This window comes from Pistacia vera, unplaced genomic scaffold, assembly GCF_008641045.1.
Source record: "Pistacia vera cultivar Batoury unplaced genomic scaffold, PisVer_v2 Contig905, whole genome shotgun sequence".
Taxonomy (NCBI): Eukaryota; Viridiplantae; Streptophyta; class Magnoliopsida; order Sapindales; family Anacardiaceae; genus Pistacia; species Pistacia vera.
In genome coordinates, this window is record NW_022196785.1 from 143 (window position 1) to 27,557 (window position 27,415).

Here is a 27,415-nt window from a genome sequence, read left to right on the forward strand (position 1 = left end):
AAACTAAAGTACTGAAAAATTGTCTCATGACCTTGTACCCCTATTGAATTTTAACACTTGTGTTTGAGTTCTTGTTAGATATGTTTTGTCATCGAGGATGAATTATTTCGTTTCAGTAGCTCAGACAATGTTCTTATGATCAATATTCATGATTGTTGCATTAAATCAGTTAAATATGGAAATCAATTCTCTTTTTTTGTTGGCATTTGTATTGTTTAATCCTAATTTATTATGGCTTAGTTATTGTGGTACATTCCTGGTCTTGAGTTTTATGACCGTTTTACATGTCCTTTTTGTTATTGTTGAACTTGCTCATGATTTGTTGCTTAATCAAGTCCAAATGAAGTTTTTGTTAAGGAGTAGATTAGTTAATTCATTTCTGTCTAAGTCTGTTGAGAACGTCATATTGTTCATATGGGTGTTGCATAACTAATAAATGGACTTAGTGAATGAGTTCTTGAAGTTAAATAGTTGGATGAGTTCAGGGTCAGCAGCATACACATGTCAATGTCAAGCAGCATATATGTGCTTTAGTTTTTGTTTGGGTGGGGATAGTAAAGGAGATATTTTCTTGTCCTCCCTAGTTGATTTGGATGTTTGCTATTTTTCTTTTTCAATGTGCACTTGATGGGGTGGTATAATTTTATTATATGTATGATTTGTGGACGCAAAAAGAAGTTTTAGGTTGCTCTTTATTTAGTATGCACGGTAAGTCTTGTTTGTGTTATGTCCTCATTAACTTTGGATATCTGGACTAGTTCTTCAATGTTTTAAAATTGCTGGAACCAATGTGTGTGTGTGTGTGTTTCCATCTAATATAGTACCATTACATCAGTTATGTGGGGCTATAACTGGACCAGTGGTTCAGTCTCCCAGTTTCATATATGATTTTTTCCATGGCAATAAATGTCCGACTTATTATATAAGATCCATGTTATAACACATCTTACTGCTTTCATAAATGATTTTTGGCAATTTACTGGAGTTCTCTGATAGATTATGTCTTTTGAAGTTTCTACTTTTACTGAGTTCACCACCTTTTAACATTCCATACTGTTGTCTACTGCAATTTTAGTAATCTCATAATGGTCAGATGTTCAGTTTTATGGACACAGCTGCATTGACGGATTTTGTTATTCTATAAGTAGGAATGATTGTTATCTCTAGCAATATATTTTAGATTCTCAATTCAAGCATGGCAAGCACTTTTATCCAGATTCTATGCAAAAAGTATCTTGTCATACTCCTTAATCTACTTCTGGATTTATTATTTAATATAAACCAAATATCTTATTAGTATAGTTTAAAGGCTGGAATACTTGCCCCCCTTTGCCAAACCAAAAATTGGAAATACTTTTGTATGCACATGATTATATTTTCATGTTTGTTACTTATACATGGGCCATATCTTTTACGTCCATTTCATCATTTTTCTGTTTGCAATCTATCATGTATATATCTATGCTTAAGAATCAATATAGGACCATGTATGATTTGCCCTTTCTCAAGTCAATACGCATACGCACTTGTTCTTAATGAGCTAGTGATTGGTTGAGCTTCTGATTGCAGTGCTTGTTTTCAAGGTTCTTGGTTCCTTTATTGTTGTATGTACTGGAAAAAAAAAAATATTATTAGTGACTGTGTATATGCTTAGGCAGTTCATGTTGTTATGTCATGCAGGGTATCTCAATAATGACCCGGAAGGTGATTGCAGCATTTGATGGAAAGAAAACCTATTAGCATGTCATATTGACCTTTGGGATTGTTTTGAAGCATGGTATGTGAGGCACAATGACACTGGAAGATTTCTTTTCAAAGACCAAGATGAAGGATGGTCTCACAGACCTGTCACGAGTTGAGGAACTAATCAATGTAATGCAGAAGGAGAAACATAGTGTTGTGAAGAACATTGGTGATGGAACCAGGCAGTGGGCTGCTATTGCAAATGCTATTGCTGCTACTGAGAGCAGAGATTGTCTTGACCTTTTTGTTAAATTAGATGGACTATGGTTTATTAATAGGTGGCTGAAGGATGCTCAAAAGTTTTGCAATGAGACTAATGAAAGTGGTGTAGAAGAGTCAATTACTGCAATGTTGCAAGCGCTCGAAAAGCTACATATTGACAATGAGCGTTCTATTTCTTCTGGGATCTGGATTACTGTCAAGAGTCTTCTTGACCACGGTAGCTCTCAGGTTCAGGATAGAGCCAGAGCACTATTTGATAGCTGGAAGAAGGGTAGAGTTAGTGATGCAGTTGACCATGATGTTGATAGTGTTGGGCCTTGTCATACTGAGGGGGTTGCAGTCAGTTCAGTGGATGTTGAAGAAAGTAGTCAGTCAAAATGTTCCGCATTAGATGTTCCTACTGAAGCTAGTTTTAAAGAAGAAAATAGTGGAGCAGAAATTTCGCCATCAAATTCAGAAAGTCTTAGACAGGAAAAGGCAGAAGAGGTTCAGACCCAAACCCAGAATAATGAGCAACATTCTCTCGTAAGTTTGGACCAAACTAACATCGAGGATAAACCTCCAGATCATCTGACCTCATCTGTCTTGTCAAACAATTCAGTTCTAGAAGGTACTTTAATCACAGAGAAATCCCCAATAAGTACAGTTGAAGGGATTTCGTGCATTGAGATTTGTAGTTCTCCAGTTCCAAAACAAAGCCATGATGAAGAGCAGTTGGATGATCTGAAGATGAATGAGTTCACTAATGATGAAAAGCAGACCCAAAAGGTGAGCAGCTTCTCAGACAAATTCCGTGTGACGGTGGGTGCCTCTACTTCTAATTTAGTGGACTCTAGAACTGTTTCCTCTGGTGCGGATGTCGCAAATGCTCGTGAGATTGTGACAGAATCCGCTCTAGAAAACAATTTTGACAACAAAGAGGATGAATTACATATAAAAGCTACTGCACTCAGTGATGTGAGAACGCTTGTATCCGAGCTTAATAGTGGGAGAGATGATATGCCTGCTGCAAATAGTTACAGTAGACAGTTGTTGAAGACAACAGGTGAAGATGATGAATGTCATTCTGATGCGATGCAGGATTCATCGGGTAATGAGTGTATATATGGAAAACACAAGGATTTAGAGACTTCTTTTTCAAGAATAAAAGGAATTGGTGCAATTGATGATGATAAGGAGCATACTAGTGATGAAGGTTCTGATTCAAGAAATGATTGTGATTTTTCGAAAACGTCAATGGGTAGCCGGAGTCCTGAGGTGAATAATCAACGGAAATCTGATATTGAACTTGAGTATGGCATAGTTGATGCCTTAGCAGTTGCCCGAAAAGTTGCTCAGGAAGTGGAAAGAGAAGTTGTAGACTATAGAGATCGGTCGTTCAGTTCTTCTGAGAAAATTTCAGATGGTGGCTTTAGACGGCCAGATAGCCCAGATTCTATAAATGGAAAGCAGGATCTAATTAACGAGGTCCCACCAAATGAGGTGCCAACTGGACAAAATTATTCTGCTGGGGCATATCCTGAGGGTGAGGGCCATGTAATTAATTCAGATAATGTTGGAACTGAACGAGAAAATGGTATAGCTGACATGGAGTCCTCTCAGGTGACTGAAGCTGCTCATGAACCAGAAGTTAAAGCCCTTTGTGATTTTGATCTGAATCAAGAGGTCTGTTCAGATGATATGGAACGTCTAGTTAATCCTGTGTCGACCCCTGTTTCTGTGGTTTCAGCTTCTAGACCAGTAGCAGCACCTGGGTTGCCTGCGGCCCCTCTGCAGTTTGAAGGGACTCTTGGATGGAAAGGAACTGCTGCTACTAGTGCTTTTCGTCGTGCATCCCCTCGAAGAGTCTCTGACTCTGAGAAAACATCTCTCACTATTGGGGGAATCAGCAACAGTTCAAAACAGAGGCCAGATTGCCTCGAAATTGATCTGAATGTGGCTGAGTGTGGAGATGATAAACTTGTTGATGTAGTTGCAGAGAAACAGATTCCACTTCCAGTTTCATCTGGTCTCCATTCTGCAGAATCTTCGTTGGATGTGAGTCCAAGAAGATCAGAGAGATTGAAGCTGGATTTAAATCGTATCAGTGATGATAGTGATGCTCCACCTACAGATCTGAGGATGGATGGACGGTTCCATTACAACCGGAATGGCCATCGCAGTCCATCTCCTGCATCCTCATCGTCATCCATGCAACCGCCTTCCCTGAGGAACATTGACTTGAATGACAGACCATATTTGCAGAATGATTTTTCAGATCAAGGACTCTATCATGGTAAATTTCCCCAAAATGTGAGTGCTTTTGGGGCAGTGTCTAAATCAGATGAGCCTGTTATATCTCTCATGGGAACCAGAGTGGAAGTCAATAGGAAGGGTTTTGTTCCTCAGGCTGCACCCTTGTCAAATGGAAAGGCACTTGAAAATGCCATGGATACTAATATGGCAAGGACTGGAAGTGTTTTGGCATTGGGTCCTACAGTGTCTTACACACATTCCCCTGTTTTGGGATACAATGGATTTGCAGCTGCAACCACATTGTCTTACTCTTCGCCCATGTATGGACCAGCAAGCTCAATTCCTTATATGGTGGATTCAAGAGGAGCCCCTGTTGTGCCCCAGATTGTGGGTTCTGCAGCAGCTGTTCCGCCATCTTATTCCCAATCGCCATTCATGATGAGCCCGAGCAGTGGACCTTCTGGATTAAATGGGGCAGGGCCTTCACGGCCTAACTTTGATCTGAATTCTGGTTTTCCAGTTGAGGGAGGAAATAGGGACTCGCTTGGTCTGAGACAGCTTTTCATGCCTGGTCAAGGCCGTTCAATGGAGGAGCATTTAAGGGTAGGCTCGCAACCGTCGTCAAGTTCTGGGGTTGGTGGGAAAAGGAAGGAACCTGATAGTGGGTGGGAAGCGTACCCATATAATTATAGAAATCAGCAGCAGCCTCCATGGAAATAGGAAGTTAATATTTATCATTGCTCCTTCCTCCCTTGGCAATCAATCATAAAGCCAATCAAGCTGATTGATGCTCGCATTGCCAAGGTAATTGAGAAGAGTGAGTAAGCCCATTGGCTTTGACGGGACGGGAGGGGAATTAGAACTGAATAAAAGGTGGGGATTATGAATGTAATATAGTTGGTGAGATTAATTGCTGAAGGAAAGAATTAGGTTTTAATTAATTGTTTTTTAACTTTGGTTTATTTTCTAATTTTTCATTTCTGTGTTTTATAGAAGGCCATTGCAAACATAGAAGGCATGGTACATGATGTAGCTGTAACTTCTCCCATATATATCACAGAAATTTTAAAGAAGCTGGTCAGTGGTGCTTATATTTTACAATGTAATTGATTTTATCTCAGTTAAGCTGTGGTTGGAAACCAGTTGGCTAGATTTGCGTCTGGGTCTGACACCAGTTACATTCTTCTGTTGGCAGTTGAATTGTAAGTCCTCCTTTTGACATGTACGAACACACTATTATTTTGAATTTTTGAGGGCAAAGCACAACACATAAGCTTTGTAGTAGATTCTGGGCACAGGATATTCCAAGACGTCAAGCAAAGAATCAAACAGCTTCATTCAAGAGGATATGTCTTGGAAGTAAGGTCCAGCGAAGAGAAAACTTATAAATTCTAGTAATTATGTAGAAGTGGGAACAAACAAATGTTTTTTTAATCTAGGAAAGCTTTTATTCTTGGGATACTACTACCTTGGTGGCCTCATCTTCATCCAAATCATCACTTTTAACTTACGCCCTTTTTGACTTGTTCACATTTAATCAAAATTCTCGCATTTCAATATTAGTGCTAAACGGAAAAGAAGCAATTTCAATTATTAAAAAAGAAAAGGCGTTAACTTGCCAGACAACCAATTGATTTGATAGCATGGTTGAAAGGCAAAAGGAGTCTAAAACACAATAATTAAAAGCCAACTGAATATCCAAAACACGCTGCAGCTGCAAGGAAACACTAATCTAAAGGATAAACATACATCACACTACTTTCAGTTCTCTTAAATAAACCGTGTATTGGTTTCTACTTCCATACAGTACCCATGGCGCCAAATACTTCAGCAAGTTTCAATAATGATTCAACTTGAACTGAACAAGGCAAAGTAACCCCTGAGCAAAAAGAACAAAAGGACCCTTCTTTTTATATAGCATAAGCCCCAAAAGCAGAAATAATTTGTTATGCGCTTGCCCGTTAAAAATGATTAGTCCATCTATACAAAGTTTTTCACTAAGCATCTATCATTTAGGAGATATAATATGAAACTAAATTAACCAATATGCTATAAGCAAATACTTCAAAATCATTCAAACACAGACATATACCTATTGAAAGCAATCTGTGAAATTGTTAACCAATCCTCTGCACAAGTTCACTATGAACTAGATTGCATATATTTTTTATACAAAAAAAATGCATTCAACACACCTAATGCAAATCCAGGAGTTCAAAAAGTGTTCATAAAACGTTCTAAACTAAAAAAAAGAAAAGAGAACAAATAAACTTCCACCAACAAAAAAATCGCAAAAGGAAGACTTGTCTGAAACAAAATAGAATGTAGCTTATGGCATACATCCATTTACTAGTTCACAACCAATGATGATTAAGAATATTATCCATCTTAGGAGGGTGGGTTGATAAGCTAGACATGCAACCGTATATTATCCATGGGAGGAGTACGGATATAACCACATAAGAAACAGCTACAGAAAGCAGGCCTGATATGGTAGACATGCACCTACAAGGTGAAGAAGCTGCATAATCATAAAACAGATAAACCACAAATTCCAAGAACACACAATTTCCCGTGATATAGTGCAGCATGAGTAAAAGCACTTCCAGAATGGAAACTGTTACAACACATACACACAGCAAGATGCAAAGGAAAGACCCAAAATGTGCAAAGAGCCAACTGATGGTTTCCATTGAAAAGAAAATTGCCCAGCAGGAGCAACCACCACCTTGCCATCTCTTAAAGTTCTATCAACAATTGAAAATATTCCCCACCCTGTTCTTCTTTCCCATGCATTATGCATATAAAAGTAAATAAAACCAAATAAAAAATAGTAGCTAAAATCGATGATTTCAAAACATACCATACATTACCCTTAAAACTACAAGTTCTAAATGTTCCAATGTGTAAAAATTTGAAGGAAATAATGAGGCATAACAGTCACTATAAATTAAGGAAAAAAAACCATGACACTTGCAAACTTAAATCGGTCTCAAACTAAACTAAGAAAAATGGTACACATCTAGTAATTTCCAGTTCCAATGTTGGGGCATACTTCAACTTCTCCAATGAATGCAATGCCTCCTATGCTTTTATTTCAATCGTCAGTATAGAATTGGGTTGCACATGAGCATTAAACATCCCATATTGAGCTAATATTTATATATATGGACAGTAAACTTTAAAAAAAAAAAAAAAAAAAAAAAAAAAAAAAAAAAAATTGTCACTTGGTTTAATTCACAAGCAAATAAAAGCCAAAAGTCCATAAACCAGAAGTTAAAAATAAAAATGAAAATCACATAAATTCGGAGGATACCAATTCATATCAACCCGAACTCGTATTCTCTCCGGATGAAACTGAAGCTCCACTGACACTAACTCTCTTATTCCTCTCCTCCTCATACTCCGGATCATCAGTTGGCAACTCGAATCTACAAACTGGACATGAATTCCTCGAACCTAACCACGGCACAATACAATCCCTGTGATACAAATGTGCACACGGTAACTTCGTCGCCGTTTCACCAACATTCACCATGTCCTTACATATTGCGCATACAATTGCCTCCTGCTCCGACAGTATCTCCACCGTCGGTAACTCCAATACAGCTGATTTTGCTGCAGGTGGGGCCCCCCTCCTTCCACCGTCACTTTCTGCCAAATTCTGCAGCAAAGCTTCATAGCCAGCGGCGTCCACGTAATCCTCTGGATTACCTATGTAACGGTCAGATTCTGGAACTTCTAGGCGAAATTCGATTGAGTTGTCTTCTAGGCCCATCAGAATCTCAGCCCAGTCCAGGATCCGGTTGCGTCCGGTTCTTGCTCGTGTCGCGAAGTCTCGGATCCGGAGACGGAGTTCTGCGCGTCGCCTTCGTCTCAGATCTTCTTCGTCATCAATTTCTCTGTTCTCTTCGTTCTCGTTATCAGAGTGATCTTCTCCTCCTCCTTCATGGTCTTCGTCGTCTTCATTGTCTTCCTCCTCCTCGTCGTTTTGATTCTGTTCGTTTTCATTCGCATCGTCATCGTCATCATCGTTTTCCCATCCATCGAGCTCAATTCGAAGAAAATCTTCTTCCGACTGGGGATCTTGAGTTTGTTGCTGAGGAACGTCCTCTTCACGCGCGGCATGCGCGATTAAACGGAGGACCTGAAGGAACTGGGATCCAAAAGAAGGATCGTCGACGTGATCAGGAGTGAGTGTTGGTGGTGAGAAGGTTGGAGCGGGGATTGATTCGACGAAGCCGTTCTTACATTCGTGGCAAACAACATCAGGAAGATTGGCTAGGGTTTCTATAGAGACGCGTTTTTCGCAGTGATAGCACCAATACTGTGTCGTATCAGGATCGGAAAAGGCGGTAGGTGTCGTCGGTGAGGGCGTCTGAGATGGAGATTCAGCCATATCTTTTTGGTGAGGAAAGAGTGAAGAAAGTCAGGGGAGTTTGATTTACGGTGACTAGGGGAGAGAGTGTCAAATTGTAAAAGAAATTTTGTAGGATGTTATTAAGGCGGTTGTTTGCCTATGAACCGCAGGCGTTGGATGATTTGATAAGAAGATGTACGGTGATGAAGGGTGGCTGATTTGATATGAATTTAGGTGACTTTGTGTTGGAGTAGTCAAATTGAAAAGAGCAAACGACATGTTCCGACCCAAAGATTAGCGAATGGTAATTTTCCAACCATTGTTTCATTTATTCCATATTCCTACCCTTACAGTGACATTGTTAGTGACTGTAGAGCTATGACAAAGTGTTATTACTAAATTACTCTTGTACCATCTCATTCCAAACAATCACCACAACCCTTTCCAAACCATCCATTCTCATTTGGGTTTTGCCTTTTTTGTTGCAACGTACCAACCTTTTTTCCATCGCCCACTCCAAAACCCCTATATTTCTCAACCCTGTTCACCCTTTTTTCACCGTTGATTGAAGAGCCTCTCTCTAGGGTTTGGTTGAGTTAAATGATGATTGGGGTTTAAAATTGTTGGAGGTTTGTGTTGTTTGGAGTTCGATTGAGGTTACTTTAGAAGTGTTTAGGGCTTGTTAGTTTTTTCCCGGTGGTCGACGCTCCTCGAGCCTCCCTCCTTCGACATTTGCCATCTCGCATACGTGTTTGACAAAAGGTCGTAGTCAGTGACCTCCATCCCCAACGTGCACGTGCAACAATTGCGAGGTGCTAGGGTGGTCGACAAGAGGTGCGAGTGCTAGGGTTAAAGTGTGGGTGGTAGGGTGTGCCGGCAGGTTGGCATTGAAGGCTAGCCGAAAAGTCGCGCGGCCATGGAAGATGAAAAGTCACATAGTTGGGGTTTTGTGGTAGTTGGAAGATGGTGTGGGTTTTGCAGCAAAGGGATGGTTTTGGGTTGGTGGTGCTGGAATTGAGGAAGAGCTGGTTTGTAAGAAATTTTGGATAAAAAGACATAATTACCCTTTAGCCATTTAATTAAAAGATTTTTGTTAATTTAAACGTAAGAATATGAAATTTATAAAACAAGGTGGGAATTTGCCATTTCGCTAAACCTTGGTGGGAACATGTCATTTACTTAATTGAAAAAATAAAAATATCGTGGGGTAGGTGGCTAATTACTAAAATACGTACCACATGAAAAATGATCCTAAGACTCTTCCACGCTCTACGGTCCTGGACATGGAGCAACAACAAATTAACTTCAACTTATTTGTGTTATTCATAATACAACCAGGTCAAGTAAAAGATTAAAATCCCATTGTTTATGGTTGATTACAAATACACAATGTTAAACCATTAGCCTTGTGGCCAAGACCTCTAAAATCCAATTTATTCTATCTGTTTTACAGATCTAGCATAAAATAGGCAATCAAGTGGTGAAGAGTTGTCCAGCTCAATTAACTGAATACACAACCGTGGCAGTTGTCGGGAAGCACCGCGTATTTCAGCCCGCCCTTTACAAGCAAAATACCAAATTTGAGGCCAACTGGGTAATGAAAATTGAAAAATTCAGCATCAGCTTCACCGCACCACTGCCACTCTTGAATTGCTCATATGTTTGTTCAGCATTGGCCATGCCTCGAAGATAGCGACCATCAACTCTTAACCCTTGGCCGTATCCATTTACAGGATCTCTCGTTATCCACTAAACACATTTAATTTAAAGCAAAATTGGAGGGTTAAATAAAAGCTTCAACAAACATGCTTTCTGCGTCATCATATTCATTTATACACAAAACTTACTTTATTCCATTCCGTATATCTTATAATTATACATATATAATAATCCTTATTCCTCTCAATCAAAAACGCAAACACCTCGTGGCTTCGGCAACGAACACCAACCACCCAAAAACATATTCTATATATACATCTATCTTACACTATATTAAACCTGATCCTTTTTTTATTTATAGAGCACCGTACGGAACTTGCTGAGGCAGCCGGAACCGGACCTGAGATGCCGGTGACCTCACCGCCACACCGTGCCAGCAAATGCCACCCTTGCATATCTCGTGGCTGTGCACGTGATGATCACGAGTAATTACATAGGTGGCTTTACGTGACACGTCCCACGTCAGCGTTCCAATCAAGATGGCACCCACTACCGTGGTTGATGCAATCAGCACAAAACCACTACTGAAGCTCCGTCCAGACACCAGTCCGTACGCCTTGATTCCTGCTATAACTGCTATGTAGATCGTCGTCAAATTCCCAATCACGGCATCAGATACTGCCATATCTGTCACGCTCTTCCTCTCTTTGACTGTCTGTTTTGTTTGCAAAATGAGAAAACAAATTGGGCTATTTAAGGGGAATCAATTTAGCAGTGACATAAATGAGTATGTGCGATTGCAAATGTAAATCGAGAGGGATTAAATACCAAGTTGTATTGGGAATGTCGGGGTGGTGGGTTTCAGATTACGAAAATGGGGTGGTTGGATTGCTCTGGTTTTATTGAGCTTATCTTCATTCTTGGCCTCTTGGGTGTTTCTTTTGAAGGGAAAGTAGAAGGTATCTATTATTTGTCATGCACCCGCCGATTTTTGACAGTCCAAAGAGCTAGTGCCACGTGTACTCACTTTTGAAAACTCACAGACGTGGCTTTATCATTATCCCTTTGTTTATTACCCAAATATTTTTATGAGGACGCGACGTCGTTATGCACGCGTAAATTATTAATCTATTCTATGTATCTTCCACAGTTGTACAGTGATAATAAGGCTAGAAAAAAATATGAGAATAGTCCCCCTGATGGACGTTGTGATTTCGGCCACGCAACATTTGTCTTGATTTGGTCTAAAGAATGAAATTGAGACGTGAACAAATCCCAAAAGGCTTTAGCCGTTGCTTAAAGTCTCTTCCTGTTACTATAATCATGAGTTAACACAATAATGATTGTGATTTGAAAGCATGGACTATTATCTTATATTTATCTTATGTTGTTAGTGCATAAGTTGACAGCATCATTTTAGCAATTAGTTTAAGGTTAAATATATAATCAAAACAATTTGCTGGGATGTCACTCTTCATTCAGGTAAAGAAAATTGGGTCTTCCTCGTCCTCGATAGGCTTTAAAGGCAACCAAGATTTAAATTTTAAAATCAAATCCAAATGGGGTTTTACAATTCATAGCATTTTGGCTAGTTTTCATTGATGTCGTGATCTCTGCGCTCCTGGATTTGTGTGAATATATATATATATATATATATATATTTTAACGTGCTCTTGTACCCATGTCCACGTTACATTTACAAACACGTTAAATTCAATGGATTTCAACCAGTGACTTTAATCAATAATTAAATTAATCACACTTTAAGCTACTACAGTATTTACCGGTTGAAGCACTGTTACTAGTCTTCCACTAAAGTCACATTGATTTTTCACAAAAGCTGCATGACTGACCAAATGGACTTTGACTGGAACAATGGCGCAAAAAGAACGTTCATCCCACCTACTACGAAATATCCACGAATTGGTTGGTTTTATTTATGGCAATTGATGATTCACAAGGACTGCCCAGTCAATACGCCCAAAAATTTAAAATATCTATTCAGTTACGTATTTACAATTTTTATATCCTATCATATGATCGATTATACAAAGTGATGTTATTCGTGATGTGGACTGTTACACTTTCGGGCATCGGCCTCATTCTCAGCCAACTAACTGTCTAATTTAGAAGAATGGGTTCACAAAGAGTAAAGAAAATGTTCCCGCCCAATGTTTACCGAAATGGCAAGTTCTCACCCTTAGTTTCATAAATTTCAGATTCTCACCCCTAGGTTAACACTGTTAATGATTTTTTGGTTTTGATAAAGTATAGAAAATGCTATTACCAAAAACAAATAAATTAACAAATTATTTTAAACCTCCAAATTAGTAGAATTAGAGCAATAATCTTTTACTTTGATATAATAGCACATGGGTATACGTTGGTGACAGAGATAAGGTTTGTTTGTTTCATTTTAGTTAATAATTGTAGAGCTCAATCCTGGTCTTTAGGTGGCTCCTTTTTATTTGCTTTCAGTTAGTATTGTTGCTATTTTCATGCCACGAATTTGCAATGTGGGTGTTTAAATATTTGTAAATTCTTGCTTATTTAAAGGGCGAAGAGCAGTGAATAAAAGGGGAGAAGAAAATAACACAATTTTAAGTAATTGCTTAGGTGGTCGTGGTCTCCACTATCAGACCAAAGAAACTTAACTTCCTTTGTTCTTTAGCTATTTGATTACTCTGATTTTCCAACCACTAACCACAGTAGGTAAGTCCAAGGAGTACATCCCAAGGTGGTATCAGAGCACAGGCATGGACCAGAGAGTGGAGCAGCTAGAAAAGATGGTCCAGACCTTAACAGGAGATCAATAAGCTATTCTTAATCAGTTAAATGAGTTCTCTGTGCAGCTGAATACAAAGTTCGAACAAATGTCTTTGCACAAAGAGGGAAAGTCCTCATCTACCCAAGAAATTTCAGCAGCGGCTCACGGGAATAATAACAGCAATCACTCCTCAACAACATATGCACCAAAATTCATTAAATTGGATTTTCCCAGATTTAATGGCCAAGAAGATCCCACAAGCTGGTTAAGTCGTGCAAAGCAATTTTTCATGTTCCATGACACCCCTATCAATGATCAAGTTTCGCTAGCTTCTTTTTATTTGGAAGATGACACACAACTATGGTACCAACTTCTCAAATAGGAGAAACAGGTTGTCACTTGGGAAGAGTTTAAAGAAGGACTCCACTCAAGATACGATCCAAATCAGTTTTTCAATTTTTTCAACGAGTTAGTAAAGTTACAACAACAAGGGAAGGTTCAAGCATATCAGAATCAATTTGAACGATTGTTAGCCAAGGTGGGTTCCCTTACAACTAAACGACAAGTCAGCTACTTTGTAAGCAGACTCAAGGATTCTATCTGCACTGAGGTCCAAGCAAATCGGCCACAGACACTATCCTCTGCCATCAGTCTGGCGCGTTTGTATGAGGCCAAACTTCTGACCCGACGAAAAACTCTTCCGCCTAGCAAACTTGTTGGACGGTATCATATCCCCCGACTATCACAACCCCCAATCCTCCAGTCAAGAAGTTAAATTGGGAGGAACTGAACGAGCGAAGAAGATTAGGCCTTTCTTTTCGATGCAATGAGCAGTTCAGGCCAGGACATCGGTGTAAGTGACTATTTTCCATTCAGGCTATCCTTGACGATAACGATGAAGATGTGGAGATGGAGACCGAGGAGCCTTCACCAACAGACACACCAGCCATATCTCTCCATGCTATGACTAGTTTCCCAAACCCACAAACCATGAGAGTAAAAGGACGAATCAACAATAGAGTTACATTCATTTTGATTGACTTAGGAAGCTCCCATAATTTTGTGAACAAAGATTTTGTAGATAGTGTAGGGTTACAACTAAACCATAAAGGGAAGTTTAATGTGATAGTGGCTTTGGGAGAAAGCTTGACAAGTTCAGGGAGGTGTGATCAAGTGCAGGTAATTTTACAAAACACTCCTCTCACTATTGACTTGTATTTGCTTCACTTAGAAGGCTATGATGTTGTTCATGGCACCCAATGGTTACCAACCTTAGGGCCTATAACATGGGATTTTTCAAAGATGCGAATGAGATTTCGATATGAGGGAAAAGAGGTAATATTGCAAGGAGAGTTGCTTCCAGAAAACAAACTTTTCAACAGCCACCTAATTGAACAAGCCACATGAAAACAACGACATGGGGTTCTCCTACACATGGTGGAGGCTACTCCTCAAGGAATCAAGAGCACCGTCATTCGATCTGAGATGCGACAAGTGTAGCAAAGGCATCAAGTAGTTCTTAAAGAACCAACATGACTTCCTCCCATTCGTGCACATGACCATCAAATTCCTCTGAAAGAAGGTTCTAATCCTATGTCAGCAAAGCCCTACCGATACCCGCATTTCCAAAAGACAGAGATTGAAAAAGTTGTGACTGACTTGCTGAACACTGGAGCAATTCAACCAAGCAACAGCTCATATTCATCTCAAGTAATCCTAGTAAAAAAACAAGATGGGTCATGGAGAATGTGCATGGATTACAGGGTCTTAAATAAAATCACAATCAAAGACAGATTCCCAATACTAGTAATAGATGAGCTTCTTGATGAACTTTACGAGGCACAATTCTTCTCCAAACTGGATTTACAATCCGATTATCATCAGATTCGAGTTCATCCGTCAGATATTGAAAAGACAGCTTTTAAACACACCAGTGTTACTATGAATTTTTAGTGATGCCCCTCAGGTTGATCAATGCTCCATCAACATTCCAATCTCTCATGAATGAGGTATTTAAAGATTATCTTTGAAATTTTGTTCTTGGCTTTTTTTTTTTTTTTTTAATGATATTCTAATTTATAGCAAGAATTGGACTAATCATATTAAACATTTAGAAATTGTATTTTCCATTTTACAAAATCACCTATTGTTAGTGAAATTGGAAAAATGACATTTTGGCCAACGGAAAGTTAAGTACCTTGGCCATATTATTTCTAATTTGGGAGTTGGTGTAGATCCAAAAAAAATTGAAGCTATCTTAAATTGGCCCAAGCCGAAACTGTGAAGGCAATGAGAGGGTTCCTTGGCTTATGCAAGTACTACCGCAAATTCAGTAAATATTTTGGTAGAATTGCCAGCCCCCTTACCAAAATGTTTAAGAAGAATAATTTCACTTAGACTATGGTGGCCGAGGAAGCTTTTGACACTCTCAAGAGGGCTATGACACAAGCTCTAGTTCTTACACTTCCTGATTTCTCTAAGGAGTTTATCGTAGAATGCGACGCATCAGGATTTGGTGTTGGTGCAGTCTTGAGGCAAGAAAGGCCTATTGCCTTTTTCAGTCATGCCTTGCAAGGGAGGCATCTTCTCCTCTCAACTTACGAGAAAGAGGTCTTAGCTTTAGTCATGACAGTCCAAAAATGGAGACCCTACCTCCTTGGCAGACAATTTATTATGCAAACTGACCATCAAAGTTTGAAACACTTATGGTCCCAAAAGATCACTACTTCTACTCAACAAAGATGGCTATTTAAACTCATGGGCTTCGACTTTACCGTGGAGTATAAAAAAGGAAAAGAAAACATTGTGGCAGATGTGCTTTCCCAAAAGGAGGAAGAAACCAATAACCAAGATAGGGAAAATCATGTGACATTTCTAGCATTGTCTTAACTAGTTCCTAATTGGCTCAAAACCATACGGGAGGAAAATACTTCCAACCTAAAAACTCAAAATCTCATACTGTTGGTGCTAGAAGATGAGGTGGAGCCAACTTTTATTTCAAGGGTTTAAGAGGACAGGTTAGAAGATTTATTCAAAAGTGTGAGGTTTGTCGGCATAACAAGGTAGAACAAACTTTGGCAACAGGGCTTCTTCAACCGCTCCCAATTCCCACCAAAATTTGGGAGGACATTTCAATGGACTTCATCGATGGTTTGCCAAATTCAAATGGAAAAACTACTATTTTGGTAGTTGTTGATAAACTATCAAAATATGCCTACTTCGTGGCTCTTACCCATCCTTACCCCGCCACTGGAGTTGCTCAAGTTTTCTTCGACAATGTTTTTCATTTACATGGGTTGCCTAAAACTATCGTATGTGATCATGATCCAACATTCACCAGCATGTTTTGGAAAGAACTATTTAGGTTGAACGGAACTACATTTAACTTCAATTCGGCGTATCATCCCCAAACAGATGGTCAAATCGAAGTAGTCAATCGAACCTTAGAGATATATCTTCGTTGTTTCACAAGTTCTCAGCCGCAGAAAATGGTATAAGTGGTTGTCTTAGGCAGAGTTTTGTTACAACACTAACTTTCATTCTACAATTGGAAGAACACCGTTTAAAGTGGTTTATGGAAGAGAAGCACCAAACTTGTTGACATATGTTCCAAGCACTGCTAAGGTTGCTTCTGTGGAGCAATAACTCATTTAAAGAGATTTTATTGTGAGAGAAGCCAGGGAAAAAATAGCTCAAGCTCAAAATAGGATGAAAAAAATTTATGACTCAAAGCACTAGGAGAGAGAATTTCAAGTTGGCGATTACGTGTATTTAAAGTTGCAATCGTATAGGTAGTCTTTAGTCTCTCGACGACAGTCACACAAGCTAGCAGCTAAGTTTTACGGTCCCTTCCAAGTCGTTCAACGTATCGGAGTTGTCGCTTATAAATTAGAGGTACCACTTGGAAGTTGTATCCATCCAGTTTTCCAGGTATCTTTGTTGACGAAACATTTGGGTGCTCAGGTAACAATCCAACAGCAGCTACCCAACATTAGTGTCGAATATCCTTTTCCTTATCCGTTTGCCATACTTGAGCGAAGAATGAAGGGAAAGACGTAGGAAGTTCTAGTCCATTAGGCTGGGTGTTCACCTTCAAAGGCGACGTGGGAAGTCCTTGAGATCCTTCAGCAGCAGTATATGTATCTCGCTTTTGAGAACATGAGCACTTTTTAAGCGGGAGGGAATGATACAATGGCACATGGGTATACGTTGGTGAGAGAGATAAGGTTTATTTGTTTGTTTGTTTCATTTCAGTTAATAATTATAGAGCTCAATCCTGGTCTTCAAGTGGCTCATTTTTATTTGCTTTTAGTTAGTATTGTTGCTATTTTCATGCCACAAATCTGCAACGTGGGTGTTTAAACATTTGTAAATTCTTGCTTATTTTAAAAGGCAAAGAGCAGTGAATACAATGGGAGAAGAAAATAACACAATTTTAAGCAATTGCTTAGGTGGTCGTGGTCTCCACTATTAGACCAAAGAAGCTTAACTTCCCTTGTTCTTTAGCCATTTGATTACTCTGATTTTCCAGCCACTAACCACGATAGGTAAATCCAAGAGTACGTCCCATACTTTCAAATTTATTTCAATGAAACCCTCATCTTCAACCTTTGCATCATCCTCATCTACAGCCACCCAGCCACTATCACTGCCATTGCCACCACCATCACCCAACCACTATCAACATCCAACCAAATTGATAAATAGTTGTCACCAACCCTCAAAACATAAACAATATATCTTTTTTGTTCTTTTTCTTTTTTAGTTTTTTTTTTTTCTTCTTTCAATATTAAATCTTCTCTTCCGCATTTAGTCTATGCCTGCCTCACTACGACATTACCTGCTTCAACACCTTATAAACCAAAGCAAATCTCCATCAATTCATACAGATCATTGTAATACTTGGCAACCTGAACAATTGACTGAACTTGCTCACATGGATCCAAATCAACACAAAATCCCAACCCATCCAGCCTATTGCACCAAATATGGCCAACTATAGCCCCCACCATCCCCAGTCCATCGCCTACCTCTAGTGGTTGGGCCGACCGCGTCTTCCTGGTTTCTACCGCGTTTGCATCACCAAACTTCAAGATCAGTCGATCTCGTGAATGCATCACGACAAGTTTGCGGTGTCTTTCGGATTTTGGTGGTTGGTGTTGTCGTGACTTTGCTGGGTATTGTTGCTCGTTGCTTCGTGTCGTGCCCACCTGACTCTCGTCTTCTCTTTGCGTCGTCTGCTACTCATTGGATGCCCACTTGATTGCTCCCCGACGCCGAGAGTGTTCTTTCGCTAGAGGATTAAAGACGAGAGTGATGTGGACAATAAATGCATTAATCACGGCTTCTGATTTGGCCAGATTGGGTTAGTGAGGGAGAGAGGTGTGCAACTGCCGGTTAGGGAGAGAAATGTGAGGTTGTGGCAGAGGGAGTGAGAGAGAAGCGACATAAGAGAAGTAGTTTTAGAGGGAGGGTGTTTGGGAGAGAATTTTGAGATGTGGAGGGTTGTTTTAAAATTTTTATTTTTGTTTCAAATTTAACATATTTCAAATGATAATTTTACCCTTTGACCATTATATTAAAAGATTTTTTAATAATTTAAGGGTGATTATCTAGAATTTATAAAACCAAGGGTGGGAACTTTAATTTTGCTAAAGCTTGGGTGAGAACATCTCGTTTACTCGGTTCACAAACCTGCATTAACTCAACCTTGGCCCAAGAGCAGACGAGTATGAACTACGGATATCCTATTCCTGGGACCCAAACACTTCCGTGGAATTATCTAGAAATCTTGTATAGTTGAATCCACACATTAAATAGAGAATGGATCAACTAAATTCTGCCACGTTCACAAATAAATAATAGTCGTCAGATCAGCCATCTTGGCAAAGATCGGCCAATCAGATTGGTTAAGTTGACTCCGGTTCTTAGTCTTCTCGTGGGGCCGTCCAACACACTTAAATTCTCCACGTCGAGGAAACAAACTAGTCCAATTACATTTCGCCACGTATCAATTAACAATTGTAAACCGTCGGATCATCCACGATGGCGTTTAACTCGGAATAGCGAAGTCGCTTCCACCACACTATAAAATGAAAGGAATGCCGAAGGGGTTATTTAGAGAGATAGATTGTAACTGATTAAAGCTACTAAAACGAAAGCTGCAAGTGTACCATGAGGAGGTGGACAATCCCTTCCCTTTTGATTCTATTTTTCTTTATCGCTCTCATCCCAGATCAAGGTAAGCTAGTGTTTTTTTATGGATCTGGAAACTAATTTTGTGTTTAGGAACTTACTGAATTAATTTGGCATTGGATCTATGGTTGTTTAGGCCAAAAGTTCCAGGCGAAAGCAGAAGATGAATCTGATAAACTAGCGGATCCTCCAAAGGTGGAGGAAAAGCTAGGTGCTGTACCGAACGGTTTGTCGACAGATTCTGATGTAGTGAAGAGGTTGGTACTATATTTTGTGTTTTTGTGTGTGTGTGTTTCTTCTCGTTGCAATTCGTGGCATGCTACTAAAATGTATTTTTTGGTTTTGATTTTGGTATTAGGGAAGCGGAGTCGATCTCGAAGAGGTCGCTTCGTAATAATGCGGAGAAATTTGAGTTCCAGGCTGAGGTGTCTCGCCTCATGGACATTCTTATCAATTCTCTATACAGCAACAAAGATATTTTCCTTAGAGAGTTGATCTCCAATGCTTCTGATGTAAGTATGTCTTTCTATAATAAGTTTCTCAAATTTTGATGCATTTTCACTGAGATTTTAATGGAATTTTTTCTTTGAATTTCAGGCGCTGGACAAGATTAGATTCCTCTCCCTAACAGACAAAGAGGTTTTGGGTGAAGGAGACAACACTAAGCTTGAGATCCAGGTTTTTGTCGAATCAAACATAGCGATACTTACTACCTAGTTAGATTAAGTTAATCTTGTGTAGCTTTGAATAATACCTTCTAAATTTACAGTTATAGGCTAAGATACTTAGTGGATTTAGTATAATTGTAGAGACCTTATTTGATTTGTTTGATTCGTTTTGAAATACACAGATTAAGTTAGACAAAGAGAAGAAAATTCTCTCAATTCGTGACAGAGGTATTGGTATGACCAAGGAGGATTTAATCAAGAACTTGGGAACCATAGCGAAATCTGGAACTTCAGGTACATTTATTCGTGAACGCTAGATTTATTCGCTTGACAATATGGCATTACTGTTATAAAGCCCAGTGTTGAGCAATATTAAGTATAATTATTGCTTTTTTGTGCAGCATTTGTGGAGAAAGTGCAGTCTAGTGGAGACCTCAATCTTATTGGGCAGTTTGGTGTTGGCTTTTACTCTGTGTATCTTGTTGCTGACTATGTTGAAGTTATTAGCAAACATAATGATGACAAACAGTAAGCATTTTTGCACTGATTTGATATGTTAAATTTGATACTCCAAACTTATGTTTTTGTCAAATGATGGTCTTGCTAATTGTTTGACCCTCAGGTATGTATGGGAATCAAAGGCTGATGGGGCATTTGCAATTTCTGAGGATACTTGGAATGAGCCAATTGGACGCGGAACTGAGATTAGATTACACCTTAGAGAGGAAGCTGGGGAGTACTTGGAGGAGTCCAAGTTGAAGGTGGGTATTTCATCAAATTTGACCTTTGTACATTTAACTTTCTCATTTACTCTTCTTTTTTTTAGTGGGTAGAAATGTTCATTGTCATCGAAGATTTAATGGAACCACGTTTTTATCTCCACGGGCTACAAACGTTTTTACTTTTCCTACTTGATATTAATGCATCTTTTTCCAATGGATATGCACCAAACGTTCTTATTTTTTGCCCTAGTTTCTGCTCACTGATTGGAAATTAGCACTAGCATGTTGACATGGATGACAGGAATTAAGGGTTATTGTTTCCCCATTGCATTTTGTTTTTCGTGATTAATTTGTTTTCTTTCTCTGCAGGATTTGGTGAAGAAATATTCTGAATTTATCAACTTCCCCATCTATATTTGGGCTAGCAAAGAGGTGGATGTGGAGGTTCCCTCAGATGAAGACGAGGAAGAGGAAAAAAGTACACACTTAAATCGCTAAGTTTTTGTTTTATTATATATATATATATTTGCTTTTGTGTTATGCTTATGTTACTCTATTGCTACAAACAGCTGAAACTAGCTCTTCAGAGGAAGAAGAGACTGAAAAAAGTGAAGATGAAGATGAAGATGAAAATTCTGAGAAAAAGCCAAAGACAAAGACCGTAAAGGAAACCACTTATGAGTGGGAGCTCCTGAATGATGTTAAGGCTATATGGCTGCGAAATCCAAAGGAAGTGACAGAGGAAGAATACACCAAATTCTATCAAACGTTAGCCAAGGTATTGTACATATTTTGTAACTGTGTGGTACTTGAGAATCATAGGATTTTGGAGAATTAAATTCTGAATTAGTTTGCCAAATTTTAATTCTACAGGATTTTAGTGATGAGAAACCTTTAGCATGGAGTCACTTTACTGCTGAAGGTGATGTAGAGTTTAAGGCTGTTTTGTTTGTGCCTCCAAAGGCACCTCAAGATCTGTATGAGAGTTATTACAACACCAACAAATCCAACTTGAAGTTGTATGTTAGACGAGTCTTCATCTCAGATGAATTTGATGAGCTTTTACCCAAATATCTGAGCTTTTTGAAGGTAAAACTAAGTCTCTGCTATGTTCCCTGGGATTGGTTCTCCAAAATTGAGATAAAAGTGGTTTAATTACTGGTTCTCAAATTGTGCAGGGACTCGTTGATTCTGATACACTGCCACTTAATGTATCACGAGAAATGCTTCAACAACACAACAGTTTGAAAACAATCAAGAAGAAACTCATTCGCAAGGCCCTTGATATGATCCGTAAAATCGCTGAGGAGGATCCTGATGAGTCCACTGACAAAGACAAGAAGGGTAAACTCTAATTTGTTTAAAGCTTTTTCCTATATAACATGGGGTTATCCTTTTGTTGTTTCCTTGTGCATTATATCAAAACTAAGTGTCAGCCATACCTATTGCCAAGTCAAATTGCATTAATTTAATTTTCGTGAGCAGGCTGGGCTTTCTGGTTAAATCTTTATGACTATCTAAAGCAAAACAAACTGCCTTTTTTCTGTTCTATGATTTATGTTTTGCTGTTATATGGTATCAGTTAAAATGGTTACTGGAAATTGTGCTGATGTTTAATCTTGATGGTGACGCAGATGTTGAAAAATCCAGTGATGATGATGAGAAGAAGGGTCAATATACAAAATTCTGGAATGAGTTTGGCAAATCCATCAAACTTGGTATCATTGAGGACGCAGCTAATAGGAATCGACTGGCCAAACTCCTCAGATTTGAGAGGTATTTGTTTTTATTTATGAGTTTATCATCATACATTACTGTCCAAGGCAGCATGCTGTTTTTGAATCTAAGATCCTGTTGTCAGAGAGATCAATCATGGAATTTGTACTTCCTTGCAGCACAAAGTCGGATGGCAAGTTGACTTCACTGGACCAATACATTTCAAGAATGAAATCCGGGCAGAAGGATATCTTTTACATAACGGGCACCAACAAGGAACAGTTGGAAAAATCTCCATTCCTTGAGGGGCTTAAGAAGAAGAATTATGAGGTATGGGAATGATTTGGTTGCTCCTGAAATGTTTTATGTACCTTTCTTGTTGCTTTATTTATTTATTTATTTATTTTATTTATATTTGACTATTCGTTTGCATTGTTGCCAGGTTATTTTCTTCACAGATCCAGTTGATGAATACCTGATGCAATACCTAATGGATTACGAAGACAAAAAATTCCAGAATGTATCCAAAGAGGGTCTTAAACTTGGGAAAGACTCCAAGGATAAGGAACTTAAGGAGTCATTCAAGGAACTCACCAAGTGGTGGAAGGGTACTCTTGCCAGCGAGAATGTTGATGATGTGAAGATAAGCAACCGTTTGGCTGACACACCCTGTGTGGTTGTGACATCAAAGTATGGATGGAGTGCAAATATGGAGAGGATTATGCAGTCTCAGACTCTATCTGATGCTAGCAAGCAAGCATATATGCGGGGCAAGAGGGTGCTTGAGATCAATCCAAGGCACCCAATTATCAAAGAGCTTCGGGAGAGAGTTGTGAAGAGCGCTGAGGTATTTTTCATAAAATTTTTCGCATTTTCTTAATGACACTTATATTTGCACTTCACTTGGATGAATATTCCTTGCTGTGCTAGGTTGATTAATTGTTTTTGAAAAGTATTTAGTTGCAAGATTTCTTGAATTTCTGTTCTTAGCACTGATTGGGCTTTTTTTTTCAGGATGAGAGTGTGAAACAAACAGCTCATCTCATCTACCAGACGGCACTCATGGAGAGTGGCTTCTTGCTCAGTGATCCGAAAGATTTTGCCTCCCGAATTTACAGCTCAGTGAAGTCTAGCCTTAACATTAGTCCTGAAGCGGGAGTTGAGGAGGAAGATGATGTTGAGGAGGTGGAGATTGAGACAGAGACAAAAGAAGATTCAACTAGTTCCAACAGCCAAGGCGAAGGTGCTAAAGATGATGTGGATACAGAGCCTTCAGCTGTCAAGGATGAGTTGTAGATTGCCTGAAGCATGGGCAACATTCCAGTTTCTTTAGAGAACCCAAAAGCACTGCAACATGCATTTTAAGTTTTCTAAACTTTGGTTAAATTAAACTCGAGATCGTAGATTAAATATGTAAACATAAACAGCAGGAATTTTGTTTTTTTAACGTCTTATTAATGATGAGTTGCGTGACTTCTGATGTTTGTATTTTTGCTTTTGGGGTCACAATTGGTTTTGTTGCCCGATGTTAAGTGGTAATGGGCATATCAATCCAGTCGTCAAAATTTATCAGCTAATTGATCTGAAAGATCGAAAAGGTTTTCAACATGGTTTTAAAACTCGGACCGGCCCTGTCGGTTTAACCTATTGGATCGGGACGCGGGGCCTTCTCCGAGTTGGGTCACTCTTTTTAACTGTTTCAAGTTTCAAATATAACAAACACATCCTTGATTAGCGATTAATACGCATCAGTCCCTGAAGGTTTCAAATCTAGCAAACACACCCTCTAGCTAAATTCAAATCGGCAATGACCTCCCCTTTTTCGACGACCTTCCACCTTCCCTTACTGTCGGAAACCACCTTCTGACTTTCTTCGGCACTGTCATGCTTCATCTCCAGACGATGAACCGCGTGATGTTTCGTCATCCACCTTCGCTGCGTGATTTTTCTTCCATTTCCCGATGTCGATCGGCCTTCTCCGACATCGACAGGCTTCCTCAGCCACCGATCTACCTTCTCCCAAGCTCCCTTGCCGTCTTTCACGAAGATCCAGTCATCTCACCAAAAAAAGCCACCGCGACCATTGACTTCCACCACCGATCTGTCATTTTTCAGCGTTGTCTCTACTTGCTAGCTACCGATTCGCCCTCCCCATCATCCGATCTACCCTCCCTGATGTGTCACCGATGTTCCCTCAATCGATCGCCGATTTGCATTTGGCTAGGGTTGTGTTTGCTAGATTTCAAACTTATAGGGTCTGACGGTATTTATCAAGGGTGCTTTTGTTAGATTTTAAACCTGTCAAACCTTTGGTTCGACAAGCGGTCCAACCGGTTGAACCGTGATCCGGCCATCAGAGCGGGTTGTCCTCTAGTCCGGTTTTTAAAACGGTGGTTTTCAATAGCCTTCTAAACTGTTATAGCTTATTTACCAGGCCCACTGTTATAGCTTTTGATTGAAACAGTGGAAGAGAAAAACTCCGATCCTTAAAAGGTGCCAAAAGAGGATCGGGTCTTTTGGAGTCTTCCCAGTGATGGTAACATATTTCACTTTTTTTCCCTCTCTTTGCAGAGTCTGTGAATGAATAAAAATCCATTATGTATTGTTCCTTAGCGTCATGAAGGGGCCAAATTCTTCTTCTTATTCTTTTAGTTAATAAAATATATAGCCTTTCATGCTCCATTGAAGGTAAGAGAGAATGTAGCTTCAAGCTGCGAATACATAGTAGGATTCTCGCACTTTCTAGGTAGCCCAAAATACATAGATTTCCAAATCCATGTTCTTTATAATTGTAGGCAACTGTCTTTTCCTGAAACTGTACCATTTCACTCTTGGTCAATCATTGAATTTCGATCCTTCAATTTTTGAGCTATATAATGACAAATACCCAATGAAGTCCAGTTTTTGCATAGAATGTTGCTTCTGATAAAAGGTTTCCTCAGCTATTGTTTAACCTGACGTTCGGTTTAATTCAGGAGAAAAAATCCTTTTGCTTAAAATTATTACTCTGCGGAGGGTCATGTGATGTGAGTATTGGTTTACGTATTGCCTTGTATAAGTGAAAATAAATATTATAATTTGCTTAAACCTAAGTCAAAGAATTAAAGAATTGATGAAGATATGGGCATTCCTTGGTAGAAATTGCAGGCGAAATCAGAAGACTACCATGCTTGCATTTGCAGCAAAGTGGGCATAGTCATCACCAACCAAATTACTCAAATTCATAGTTAAGCAAACACTTTTTCAAATGCCTTATAAATCAATTAAAATAAAGACATTTCATCTCCAAAAGCTCTTCCTTTCTTTCTATTAATTAAAACTACAAATTAACAATAAATGAAGCAAGTATATATATGCGTTATTATATTTTTGAAATAATAAACTATACATGGGAATGGGATGGCCTAGAAAAATTGGGTTTCCGATCTGGACTTGGTTAGCTCAAATTAAAGAACCCAATTAAGTTGCTGCTGTATGTGCTTAGTGAGCTACAAATAAAGGATAGGAGGTCAAGATGAAGTAGACTGCAGAAGCAAATGATGTCCATAGCAAAGATGAAGAAGAAACCGTCCTAGACGAGTCTCCGGTAACAAAATTTGGTAACCATGAACCATTATTGCCTACAGTTGGCACATCACTTGACCCGGTAACAGATCCATTTATTGCGTTTGTTGTTGGGGACGAATCTCTTGCTGATTTTTGACTGCATAAAATACATAATTATTTAATGGCTTGTGGCTTACGAGAGAAATAGTATCAATTCTATTGTGGGCTGTGGCTTACCTTGAGACTGAAGGGCAGAATGTGATGGTATAATCAGCTCCCATACACGTAAATGTACTAGTAGCATCATCATAAGCGTAACTATACGATCTTGGACACGCCGCTTTAAACATCTCTGAATAAACAGACGGCTTACAGGTGGCAGGTGTACCATACGCTCCACTACAGCAATATTCAGGATTCCCAAACGCTTCACATGCACTCTTACAGCCATCACCCGATTCCACCCGCAACTCAGCCGGGCACCGCTGGTTCAAATCAACTATGCACCCGGTCGCCAAGCAATTCCCTGTCCCACCGCTTGGTTCAACAATCATTGGTAAATTGTAGCCATCAACCAAACTCACGTCATAAAAGTCCTGGGTACCCGACCCCGACCCAGTTGTAAACTCGGCTAAAGAAGCCGGTGGGCTTGCACTTAAACCATTGCATTCTATTTGGTTTGACCCACAGTCACCGGTTTTGCAGGTCCCTTGACCTGTAGTGGGGTCGAATGTACAACCGGTTCGGCCCCAGAATCTTCCGGACCAGGTTGGTGGAACTTGAAAGGAGCGGGAAGTGCCAGGATTGAGCTCAAAGCCGGTGCTGTCTAATTTTGCATTGCCAAGAATGCCTGGCCACACTGTGTAGCTACATTTATTAACGAGTGTGAATGTAGAACCTGATATTCCTGTACAAAAGATAAATTAAAAACTCCATTATATCAATGAGGAATTAATGCATGGTAAAGATAAAGAAGCATGAATGAAAATATATTAGACAATTACCTCTGCAGAATATAAGCAAAATGAGAGTGATGTACAAAGGCGAAGGAGAACGAGAGAAGAGTTGATCCATTATTTTGGATATAAAAGGGCGCCTATTTGTAACGATACTGTTGAGTTTTAATGTTCTTCTATTCTATTGAAATTGAGGCTGCATTGCCCTTTTAAGAACAAAGGTAAAATTCTTGACTTGATAGAGATGGAAGTGAGAGAAGAGGAAGGAGAAACGATTGAGGTTCGCCACCCATAAACATATACTTTCACACCAGAGGACTTGGGGGAGAGGATTTGATTCTAATCCTCTACAACATTATATATAATATGAAGAGCTTGGTAATTAAAAAATATATGATGAAAAAAGTGAGGGTGAGCCTCGTAATACAGTAGGGATAGTCAAAGCAGGGATTGGGACGTGAGTAAAAAATATATATTCTTAAATAAAGGTACCACTAGGGCACCCACCTTAATTGAATTTTTACCTAAATATTATTGAAAACTGAATGCGTTAAGCACAAGTATTATCAGAGGATAAGAGTCCTTAATTAAAAAAAGCAATTGTGATGGAATAATAAGAAACACAA

At 39.2% G+C, this 27,415-nt stretch overlaps 5 protein-coding genes across 5 annotated transcripts; 2 read left to right on the forward strand and 3 right to left on the reverse strand.

The window, feature by feature from the left end:
- The first annotated feature begins 1,707 nt into the window (after nt 1-1,707).
- LOC116119763 lies at nt 1,708-5,270 on the forward strand. The gene has a single exon (XM_031405692.1). It carries the CDS (start codon nt 1,792-1,794, stop codon nt 4,918-4,920), a length of 3,129 nt encoding a protein of 1,042 aa, XP_031261552.1. The 5' UTR covers nt 1,708-1,791; the 3' UTR covers nt 4,921-5,270.
- A 1,999-nt stretch (nt 5,271-7,269) lies between these two features.
- On the reverse strand, nt 7,270-8,637 carry LOC116119766 (E3 ubiquitin-protein ligase CIP8-like). The gene has a single exon (XM_031405694.1). The coding sequence runs from the start codon at nt 8,597-8,599 to the stop codon at nt 7,526-7,528; it is 1,074 nt and encodes a 357-aa protein (XP_031261554.1). The 5' UTR covers nt 8,600-8,637; the 3' UTR covers nt 7,270-7,525.
- A 1,705-nt stretch (nt 8,638-10,342) lies between these two features.
- On the reverse strand, nt 10,343-10,973 carry LOC116119762 (the record flags this gene model as incomplete). Its single annotated transcript, XM_031405691.1, has 1 exon — nt 10,343-10,973. A coding segment is annotated over one exon (399 nt), but the record flags the coding sequence as incomplete, so codon positions are not given.
- Nucleotides 10,974-19,146: 8,173 nt separating this feature from the next.
- LOC116119761 (endoplasmin homolog) lies at nt 19,147-23,775 on the forward strand. Its single transcript, XM_031405690.1, has 15 exons — nt 19,147-19,227; nt 19,318-19,438; nt 19,540-19,693; nt 19,779-19,859; nt 20,032-20,143; nt 20,251-20,377; nt 20,472-20,610; nt 20,941-21,049; nt 21,141-21,349; nt 21,445-21,660; nt 21,750-21,915; nt 22,206-22,347; nt 22,467-22,617; nt 22,730-23,134; nt 23,302-23,775. The coding sequence occupies exons 1-15, from the start codon at nt 19,161-19,163 to the stop codon at nt 23,581-23,583; spliced, it is 2,481 nt and encodes an 826-aa protein (XP_031261550.1). The 5' UTR covers nt 19,147-19,160; the 3' UTR covers nt 23,584-23,775.
- A 1,801-nt stretch (nt 23,776-25,576) lies between these two features.
- LOC116119760 (thaumatin-like protein 1) lies at nt 25,577-27,127 on the reverse strand. Its single transcript, XM_031405689.1, has 3 exons — nt 26,838-27,127; nt 26,071-26,740; nt 25,577-25,990 (listed from the first exon to the last, which is right to left on the reverse strand). Exons 1-3 carry the CDS (start codon nt 26,905-26,907, stop codon nt 25,768-25,770), a joined length of 963 nt encoding a protein of 320 aa, XP_031261549.1. The 5' UTR covers nt 26,908-27,127; the 3' UTR covers nt 25,577-25,767.
- Nucleotides 27,128-27,415: the final 288 nt, after the last annotated feature.

What these genes read in the sequence shown, in the direction of transcription:
- LOC116119763 (XM_031405692.1), top strand. Translation starts at nt 1,792, where the DNA reads ATGACACTGGAAGATTTCTTTTCAAAGACCAAGATGAAGGATGGTCTC.
- LOC116119766 (XM_031405694.1), bottom strand. Translation starts at nt 8,599, where the DNA reads ATGGCTGAATCTCCATCTCAGACGCCCTCACCGACGACACCTACCGCC.
- LOC116119761 (XM_031405690.1), top strand. Translation starts at nt 19,161, where the DNA reads ATGAGGAGGTGGACAATCCCTTCCCTTTTGATTCTATTTTTCTTTATC. An exon ending in TGATCTCCAATGCTTCTGAT is followed by an intron (nt 19,694 to 19,778) that starts GTAAGTATGTCT and finishes TTTGAATTTCAG; the next exon opens with GCGCTGGACAAGATTAGATT. An exon ending in AGACGAGGAAGAGGAAAAAA is followed by an intron (nt 21,050 to 21,140) that starts GTACACACTTAA and finishes TGCTACAAACAG; the next exon opens with CTGAAACTAGCTCTTCAGAG.
- LOC116119760 (XM_031405689.1), bottom strand. Translation starts at nt 26,907, where the DNA reads ATGGATCAACTCTTCTCTCGTTCTCCTTCGCCTTTGTACATCACTCTC. An exon ending in TTTGCTTATATTCTGCAGAG is followed by an intron (nt 26,741 to 26,837) that starts GTAATTGTCTAA and finishes TCTTTTGTACAG; the next exon opens with GAATATCAGGTTCTACATTC. An exon ending in TTCTGCCCTTCAGTCTCAAG is followed by an intron (nt 25,991 to 26,070) that starts GTAAGCCACAGC and finishes TATTTTATGCAG; the next exon opens with TCAAAAATCAGCAAGAGATT.